Genomic DNA, 10,191 nt, shown 5'->3' with positions numbered 1-10,191 from the left:
TAATAGCAACACAGTCGTAATCGTGGTTGTTATGACCAGAAAGCTTAATTACATCTCTATAGCTTATTATACCCAGAAGTACAACAATCAAAAAGATCCTTCAGTAGTCAATTTTTTTTATGTAATAGTTTAAATAAAATTACCAATAAATACTTTAAATAAATAACTGTACCCATGATTTATCCAGCCAGAAAGTCCTGAATTCAAATCCCCATCTGGAGTCTTTCTGCACGGACTCTGCATGTTCGCCCCGGGTTCCTCCCACCAGGACTGGCACACACAAGTTTGTATGGTGAGAAATTTGTTCCGACGCAAATTGCAGGCAAAGAAATCCAGAAATTGAAATTTGAAACATATTGAGCGTAATTGACAGCTCTTTACTCAAATCTTCATTGTGGTAAGATCATGTAAGTTTTCTTAAATCCATGGAAACTCGACATTGTGAGTTACCATGTATTTAAGAAAACCCTGTTCAGCTGAGGTTAGCTCAGCTGGACGAGGTGTGGCTGCTAATAACACTGAGGTAAGTGGTTCAATCCCCTTACTGGTCAATGGAAAGATAAAGTGTTTCACACAAACAACCCTTCAAAATTAAGAAGGGTGGAAAATAAAATCACTTCAAAATAAAAAATAGCTCTGAAATAAAATTGACACTTCAAAATTAAAAAAGGGTGGAAAATAAAATCAACACTTCAAAATAAAAAAGGGTGGAAATTAAAATCAACAGTTCAAAATAAAAAATGGTTCTGAAATAAAAGGTAAACTGAGCTCAAACACAAAGATTAAACTCATTAGATTGTAGCCGTAGTAATACAACAATCAAGGTACTATTTTCTGCATTTTTATTAGGTAAACCTGACAATTTCCTTATATCTTAAATTTAAGGGATTTAGTGCTGGATTCAACACTATGTATGCTGAAAGTATTAAATTAAATTTAATAAATAGATTATAGATTATGTAAACAAATGTTAAAATTCTAGATTTATGGTTTGTGGTGAAATTGAAGCATTCCTTATTAGAGATTCAACTTTAAGACACTGCTCCACTATTATAAATAATTTGAAGCTTGATTTTTTTTTGGGGCTCCTCCACTTGTACCCTTTCATCTATTTTAGGTACACTACCTCATTTAGTTTCATACTCAGGCATAAGACCTCAGTTTGAATAAGCAGAAATAGTCCAATGAAATATACTGAGATACTTTTAAATAATTAAAAAAATTATTATTTGAAGTAGAGCACAAAGAAGCTAGGTGATTTAAAACATTTGCACAGCACTGGATTTCTTACAAAGACAAAAATATGTGTCCAGTATGGGAACAATAAGCAGTGGTGAAGGGCAACGGTTGTTTTCTTATACAATGTGCAAGGAATGGTGTAAAGTAGAACAACAAATGGAGGATTTTCACTTACCACTGTTAGAGCTATTTTTATGCTGTCTTATTATTTTCTGTATGTTTACATCTAAGCACTGCTTGGCGCCCCTGCTTGTTCCACAGTCAAGAGAGGATGACAAGTTTATTTTGACAAGCTCAGAGTAAAACATGACAAGAACTTGGAGGATTCTGCAGTAGCGAGAACAGGGGAACAAGAGCTGTGAGAGGCATAAAAATACGTACATGCATTTGAAGCCAATCTTCTTGAATGTGACTTACAAGTTATTGAAATCCTTTTAAGTTGTAATGTTTAAGGTATTAGGATAAAATATGTGAAATTATTAACGTGATCATAAAATAAAACAAAAGGACAGCACCAAGTAATTTTTTTATCCACAAAAACAATAAGCAAAATGGAGAAACAGCTTTTGAAAGAGAACGTTTATGTTAATTCATTTATAATGCACCAATTCAGAACAGATTTATGAAACAACAAAAAGTCTTGAAAGCAACATATAAACGTTTAAGAAAAGAATTTTTAAGAATTGTTTGGGTGGATTGTGAAGCCAGTTATACTTAGAAAATGCATTGTAAAAGTTCTGAACATTTTGGAAACTGTGCATTTACATTTTCAAACTTGGAAGTTATACGTCTGCCGAAATTGTTATTTCGAGTGTAAATATAAATATGATTTTACTGAGAAATTCTGTACTGAAAAAACCTTGATGCCTGTGATTTAATCAATTAAGTATGAAAGCTCTTGAGTTGTTTATCTAACTGTTACTTCCCTCTATTTTTATGTACTGACTGCCAGACTCTCTCTTTTTACATTTATATTTAACATATTTAATGATTCATTTGTCTTAATGAACCCAGTAAATATGTCTCTGTTTGGAAATGACACAGACATCACCCAAAGAATAATAAGACGATTTATCTTTGTTGAGTTGATCACCCTCAGTGTTGAAGTTTGAAGTCATGAATCAAACGGGAACAAACAAACAATACACAAATAAACGCTGGTAAGAAATGTAAAATAATTACATTCGTTTAAAACATATAGGGCATTATTAAAAGTCGCTAGAGAACAAGAAGCACTGTTTTAAGACAGCCGTACAGCCTCCACCTGACACAAAGCGTCACGAAAGTAGCGTCACCAAATCCAGGTATCTGATTGGCCAGGACTGAGACTCCTCCTCTTCATGCGGAAGTTGTAGTTCTCTGTCACTACTGTCACTTTCTAGCTTTAAGTCCTGCAGGTGAAGCATCGGAGACGGTCCGTCCCTGAAACACAAAGTCCACAGAAATGTCTTTGTCATTCGAAGGAAGAGTGGTGCTTGTCACTGGCGCTGGAGGAGGTAAAACTGCAGTTCCGTGTGTTGTCCGACACTTTAAATAGCATTTAGAGCGTTAGCTTCGGATGCTAACTGGCTAAATGTGGCTGACATTTGTTTGGGGTACTCTTTTTAGAGAAAAGTTACAAATGCAGCGTGTGCACCACACAGCTATTTTACTTTTTATTACACGCCCAGTTGTAAATCTATATATTTTGCTGATTGCTAAAAGTGGCGACGAATCTGCAAAATTACTAGCAGATCTATAAAATCATTGTTATGATTAGGTTTTAAACACGTACGTTGCTATTTCAATTTGACTGTTTCATTTGTAAACTCGGGGAGCAAAGTGCAAATAACGCAACGACCTATTATTACTCTGCTGTAAGTGTGTGAAAGGGCACATCCATGAAGCAGCTCTTGCTGCTGGATTTGGGTATTTGAGTCTGGTGAAAATTTTGCCTAACTTGTTTTATTTTTCTGTGTTCCTTTCTACAGGTCTTGGCAAAGAATATGCACTGGCCTTTGCTTCAAGAGGAGCCTCTGTAGTTGGTAAATAATTAATTACATCTTAACTAATTGCTAGATTTTAAGAATAAAATAAACTCTTTTGAGCTTCATATCATGTTATAATATTATTCCATCATCCAAAACTTTGTTTCACATGTTTAGTTCTGAAGAAATTATGGGTGTGTGGAGGTACACTTATGTAGATAAGCTATACCGTATAAGGTATTTGAGATATGTGCACTGCAGTTATTGCAACAGCAGTGATTGGATTTTATGCTCACCTGCGATTGTCAGCAAAAATAAATGCTTCCTTTAATATTAACTTTGAATGCTGCTCTCATCTCTGACCAAGAATCTCCTTTAGTTCAATTTTCCCTTAGGGTTATCTGTTTTGGAGAACTGCACAATTTGCGCTGTGTTGCTAATCTTTGTCTTCGTTTTTTGCAATAAAGTGAATGACCTTGGGGTAGACACAAAAGGGGGTGGAAGAAGTTCTGCAGCTGCTGATAAGGTGGTGGAGGAGATAAGAGCAAAGGGGGGCAAAGCCGTGGCAAACTATGGTGAGAAACATGGTCTTCCCTCTATTAAATGTAGTATGTTGTTTATTTGATAGCAAATAGAAAAACTGTATGACTTATTTTCCAATTTTGTTATGTATATTTGAACTCTTACTTTTTTTTCTCTTTGAAAATGCAATCAGAAACAATGGAGCCAAGATTTAGATCTGAACTAAAATAATCAAGTCTTAAAATCCTCTATATATATATATTTTTTTGTGTGTGTGTATAGATTCTGTTGAAGATGGAGAGAAGCTGATCCAAAGTGCCCTCGATGCCTTTGGAAGAATTGGTTTGTATTTAATTTTGGAAAGCTGTAATCAGTAAAGGATTTTTAGTGTTGGTTTTTCTAGAATTTATTTGGTTAATATTCTTCTTTTTCAGATGTTGTCGTTAACAATGCTGGGTAAGTCATTCCCCGGTTATAATTATGGGAATCCTTTGATATAAGAACGCAGTTACTACAGTAATTAATGTGCATAAAAACAACTGACTGTTTACAAGAAGTGACCATTATAATAATGTGAAAGTGAATTTTAAGTGTTAGCTCCTACATTGTTATATATTCTTTTGCCTTTGTTTACCCAGAATACTTCGTGACCGTTCATTTGCCAGAACCAGTGATTTGGACTGGGGTAAAGAGATTGTTTGGATTAAAAATACTGTTTATTTATTTACTTATTTATCAGTAACTCAAATTATGAGTCACCTGGATACAGATTAAAAAAAAGTATTTTTCTTATGCTTGTTGTCATTTCAGACCTTATTCATAGAGTTCACTTAAGAGGGTCGTTCTTGGTAACGCGAGCTGCCTGGAACCACATGAAAAAACAAAATTTTGGCAGGTGAGGATCAAAGCAAGCAGCTTCCAGATGACATTTATACTCAGGAGAGATATAATTCTGTCTCAAAAAGGTTTGTAACTAGATAATCTACAGATGCATCTCAAAAAATTTACAAATCTTTAGGTTTTTCACAAATTCAGCTGTAAAACCTCTTTATGTAGATTTGTGGTTACATGTGCATAAAAACAACTGACCGTTTACAAGAAGTGAAAACTGTGGAAACAACAGAGTTATAAAGATTTATTCAGTTTGTTAGGATCAGTGATGTTCAAGGAGTCTCAAAGGAAGGACCTATGAGAACTCTCCTTTGTGCACCTGGGACGCAGCAATCTGCCACTGAAGGAGCCCTACTATAAATATAGTCTTATTTGCTGTACTCTAAATAGAGAAGAGCAGATAAGAAAAAAAAAAGTTTTGTAGAGGCCTTTTCTGTCTTCCTTTTTGATGAAGTATAAAATAGTATTTTGTGGAAGAGAAGAAAGAGGTGAACTCAAATGTTGCTGTTACCATGAGTGGAATATTTCTGGAGTTTATTATATATGTTGTTATATATCACAGGAAAAGTACTTTGTATTGATTTGTGTTTTTTTTTTTTTTTAACACACCATACCCTTTATGTTTTAATAAATGCATCTTAGTTAGACATCTGGTTATGATGTGTGTTACAATCTTTTCTTGTATAAGACACTTTGAATTCCCTTACACAACTAATAGCCACTGAATAGTAATAAATGTTAATTACACCTGCACTGATGTACAGAAATGCATCTAGCAGTGACAGGTCTATTTTGATGTGGCTGTTTTGGATTATAGTTATTGGGGGAAGATCGTTAGCTTACAGTAGGAGGCAGTTGCCCTTCTGGGGTTCATAGAAGCTGCTCTGCTTGAATTGAAATATTACATTTTAAACACTGACTTAACTTTTTTTGCAGAAACTTTCTTTGCACTGCAGCATGCCGCTGTTTACCAAGTCTAGCAGAAAGCAGTTAAAAATAGTTGTGCGAGTTTTAAATCAATACGTTGACGAATGCTTTTACGGTGTTTTTCGTAATAGAGACAGAAATCATTTAAAATTCTCTTTTGTTTGACTATATGTTTTCCATTTTTCATGTTCAGGCCTGAAATTCAATCTTTGTGTGCAGCCACCCTAAGTAAAGAATTTATGGTGCACTTGAATGAAAAGTCATATCGAGGAGACATAAAAAGAGAAGGCGAAATGTCAGTCACCTGACTCTCCAGTTCTGTCTCTCTGATGGCGTGGAGAAATACTGTCACTGAACAGCTTTATCCTCTATCTATCTACCTACCAGCTATCTGATGCAGCATTTTCTCAGTGTTTCTCTGTAAATGCCAAAAGATTTGTGCTCCATGTCCTTTGTGCATAATAGCTATTGATGTGAAAAGCATTTTGTCATTGCCAGTCCCTTGGAGATCGCATTGTTGTAGACTGTATGCTATGGATCACTACTTGTTTCATAAGCAGAGAGGTTTCGGAGAGGTCTCCTGCAGTTAATGTGGCATTGATGCTTAACCTTTTTTCTTCTTCTCGACTGAGTTGAACCGCCTGCACGAGATTGTGCGCACAAGTAATATCCTGTGGGTTTGATATATAAACATCCCTGAGCTCCTAAATATGGATTGGATACTCTCACGGTTGCTGAAGAGAACATATTCTTTATTTGCAATGACTAGGCGCTTAAAGATGCTCGGCATGCATGGAAAGTATCTTTCCTGTGAGATTGTGTGTGGGTTGTTGCTGTCTCCTGCTCCAGCACAGCGATTTCTGTCAAAGTGCTTTAACTCTGCCTTGTTTTCTGTGACCAGAATCATCATGACTGCGTCAGCTGCGGGCATTTATGGAAACTTCGGCCAGGCCAACTACAGCGCTGCCAAGTTAGGCCTGCTGGGGCTGGCTAACACTTTGGCCATCGAGGGACGCAAGTACAACATCCATTGCAACACAATCGCTCCTGTGGCGGGGTCCCGCCTCACGGAGACCGTCATGCCGCCAGGTAATCAGAGATGGCATCGCTACACTGAATTGGTCTACATGAGGAAAATGGATGTGAGCTAAACCCTTTTCTGTTTTTGAGAATGTTAGCATATGTCAGCAAAATGCTTACTTTATTTTTATGTTGCAACCAAAGAGTGAGTGAGTTAGTTGATGCCATCAACCTTGATTAGCTGACTGGGAGAGGTTGAGCGGCTAAAGCCTTCAATGCCTGTAATGTCTACTTCACAGAGATGATGATAAAGCATTGGTTATCCACAATAATATGAAATAAAGCTTGGAACAGCTTTTATAGTACAAACACCTCAATGCATATGAATCATTAAAAGTCCATTTATTTTAGTTTGACAAGAAAGTATATTGTCCACATATTCAATTCATAAAAATCGATACATTCCTCTTATTTCCTGAGCTCTGATAGTTATGGCTTACAGCTCGGGAAAATTATTACATCCAGCAAAAAAATATCTCTGAAGATTAAATTCAAATATGTCTTGTGCACCCTTTTCTACCTTATTTCTTCTTTCCACTTAATTTTCCACTTGTTTGCTTAGTGCTCAGATGCAATTTCTTTAGAAATGGCCTTTTGTGCCTCATCCTGTATGTCAGTGGTCTCAAACTCCAGTCGTCAAGGGCCGACGTCCTGCAACTTTAAGGCGTCTCTCTGTTTCAGCACACCTGGCTCCAATATGAGTTAATCAGCAGAGATCTGTAGAGTTTGACTGCATGCTAGTGAGGCAGTTTAGCCATTGAATTTAAGTGTGCTGGACAAAGAGAACATCTAAAAGTTGCAGGACACTGACCGTCTAGGAATGCAGTTTGAGGCCACTGCTCTAGGCATTGTCTGTATTAAAAATCCTTTTGTGTTGCTTTTTTTGGTCTGATTTCATGAAAAAATAGAAGTTTGGATTACCTTTAGCTGAAAGCCATAATAACACTGAACTACTGAAATAAATGTATTTTTCAATCATATCCAACTTTTTAAGTTGAAATTTACGTAAAACTACCCCAACAAACTAGTTATTTAACCAGTCAGTGAGTTAAAAATGAGACTCTGTGCTTTGTGCTTTAGCATCATAAAGACCAGGACGATGGTGTTTGTAAATGTTTCTAGTTCATGGACATGCTCTGTGACTACAGCTCTGTTGACGCGGGGAACAAACAGGAATAGTTTTGTTGTCATGCCGTGCTTGTCTGCAGTAGCATCTGTCACGCTGTGCGGTGCCAACTGTCTCAGGATGGCCTCACCTTGGTAAATGACTTGGTTCCATATGTTCATGCTCACTGACTCAGACTCTTCTGAAAGACAAAGAACAGAACATGGTGAACGCAGCGAGGCAGAATTCCTCCTCTCTTATCACCAGGGTGCAGATATTTTAAGCACACATACTGTATGGCGTCTGAAGGTAAATATTTCATAGTTGATGAAGGGTATTAAAAGAGTTTGCTATAATAGGCTTCCAACTTCTGTCTGAGTCGATTTTTAATGGAAAATTATTTCCTCCATTTTTGCAGCTCATTCTGTTTATTTTTACTGTTACAAATATTAACCTTAAAATAGAAGCAATCAGCCGTGTGTTGTCTTCTGTTTGGACAGGAAGTAAAAAAACATACAATAAAAACCTACTTTAGATAACTGGGAAGTACCAAGAGCGTTCGCATAATGAGATGGTATATTGCACACAAAGATTAAAATGCACAGATGTAGCATCCATCCAGCCATCCATCCATCCATCCATCCATCCATCCATCCATCCATCCATCCAGTCATACTTCCATCCATCCATCCATCCATCCATCTGTTCATCACACCAGTTTTCTCACCATCCATCATCTGTCCACTTGTTTTCCCATCTGTCTGACTAGCTCTTCTGTCCTTCCACCTCTTTGTCAATCATCCATCCATTCTTTTGTCTTTTTTTATGCTCCATCCATCCACCCACCCATCTCTCTATCTGTGGTTTATGCAGTGTGTACTACTAGTAGAGAAATCCTGGACTATAAATCGACTCTGCTCCGTACTAAATGTTTGTGTTTTGTGTCTTTAGACCTTGTGGCGTCTCTGAAGCCTGAGTACGTCGCCCCTCTGGTTCTCTGGCTCTGTCATGAACAATGCCAAGAAAATGGAGGACTTTTCGAGGTAAAACAACTGTCCTGCTGGACAGTGACAGCCTCCAAAAGATCATTGTTCTACTTTAATCTGAGTGTGTGATGGTTTATTCTCACATTTCCTCTTTTTGCAGGCTGGCGCAGGCTGGATTGGTAAATGTGAGTTCTGTGCAGTTTTCCTGAAGAGATGTCTGCATGTGTTTGTAAAATACATTAGCTCCAGGTTCTTTTGTAATGTATGCGTTGGATTTTTACCGGGCGGTGACCCCCTTCTCCTCGTTTGTGTGCATCCGTGTGCGCAGTACGCTGGGAGCGAACTGAGGGCCGGATTGTGAGGCAGAGGAACAAACCGATGACTCCTGAGGGGGTCCGGGACCAGTGGGACGCGATCTGTGATTTTGAAAATGCCACCAAGCCAGCTAATGTACAAGGTCAGTGACACCTGAAGCCAATTATGTGCTCCATGCTACAATATTTTTTTTATTAGTACACATGTATACTGTACTGTGAAGAAGCATTTCCCCTTTCTAGATGGTTTTTGTTCTGTCAGATTCTTAAACAAATTTTAAAGGTGACCCATTACACTAGTAATTACAGTTAATGGGCTTCAGCAAAAAGCAAGAAGTACTGTTAAAGGTCTCACAAAGAAAGGGAGAAAGTCAAGGTGAAAGCAATGTTCAGTCTGAACAAGTGCAATTTTCCTGGAAAGGTCTGATGGAAACAGAGAGGTTGTCCAACACTGATTATTATTTCTCTCTGCCTCCTCCGGCCGTCTCTGTTCTCTCAGATGTTAAGTTGGGGATGCTGGGGGTTGACGTTAACAGAACGGAGGTGGTTTTCCCACAGGGTGTGAGCGGCTCTCATTAGCATGGCTTTGTTATGCCTCCTCATTTGTAGCTTAATGTGAAGACTTCTTGCTGCCCGTGTTCGGTAACCACTCGCCACTGATTGATGGTAATGAGCGGCTTTAGTCTTCCCTCAGATTCTGCTTCCTCGGTTCTCTGGGATTGCCTTGTTGTCTTCATGTTGTCTGCATATTCATAGGTATTTAAATCTTTACGCTGCACTTTCAGACAACGTAAAGTTGGAGCTAATAAGTATAACACTGAGAGGTTTTTAGGATCTTTTTTCAAGCTACATCTAGACTGGTATCTTTAATTAAACTGCTTGTGTGTTTTGTGATCTTAAATTGATCTTAAATTAAAACACTATTTTAAAATATAAAATTGGTTATTCATTTATGTTGCTGATATAGAATTGTTATTTTTAACAAAGATGAGATGCTGGTTATCAAAAACCCTTATTTGGATTAGAATTGATCTTAAGTTTTAAATGGTATTTTGTTTCTAAATACCATTTAAAAGTAAAGTTTTTTTTGTTTTGTTTTTTTTTTAAGTATAAAAATATCTATACAGGAAAATGTTCCATATGGTAAAGGTATTTTTCCT

At 37.2% G+C, this 10,191-nt stretch overlaps 1 protein-coding gene across 1 annotated transcript in view; it reads left to right on the top strand.

Annotated features, from left to right (window-relative positions):
- Positions 1-2,577: 2,577 nt before the first annotated feature.
- Positions 2,578-10,191, top strand: part of hsd17b4 (hydroxysteroid (17-beta) dehydrogenase 4) — a 28,779-nt gene continuing 21,165 nt past the window's right edge. The window contains exons 1-11 of the mRNA XM_044110356.1: positions 2,578-2,735; positions 3,210-3,263; positions 3,674-3,781; positions 4,011-4,070; positions 4,163-4,184; positions 4,367-4,413; positions 4,539-4,623; positions 6,448-6,635; positions 8,683-8,774; positions 8,878-8,902; positions 9,046-9,174. Of these exons, the coding sequence (XP_043966291.1) occupies positions 2,684-2,735; positions 3,210-3,263; positions 3,674-3,781; positions 4,011-4,070; positions 4,163-4,184; positions 4,367-4,413; positions 4,539-4,623; positions 6,448-6,635; positions 8,683-8,774; positions 8,878-8,902; positions 9,046-9,174 (862 nt within the window). The 5' untranslated portion in view covers positions 2,578-2,683. The remainder of the gene's footprint in view (positions 2,736-3,209; positions 3,264-3,673; positions 3,782-4,010; positions 4,071-4,162; positions 4,185-4,366; positions 4,414-4,538; positions 4,624-6,447; positions 6,636-8,682; positions 8,775-8,877; positions 8,903-9,045; positions 9,175-10,191) is intronic.

The sequence above is a fragment of the Gambusia affinis genome, linkage group LG03 (assembly GCF_019740435.1).
Source record: "Gambusia affinis linkage group LG03, SWU_Gaff_1.0, whole genome shotgun sequence".
NCBI lineage: Eukaryota > Metazoa > Chordata > Actinopteri > Cyprinodontiformes > Poeciliidae > Gambusia > Gambusia affinis.
Note: the sequence above shows the minus strand (reverse complement) of the source record. Positions and strands in the feature narration are given on the sequence as shown.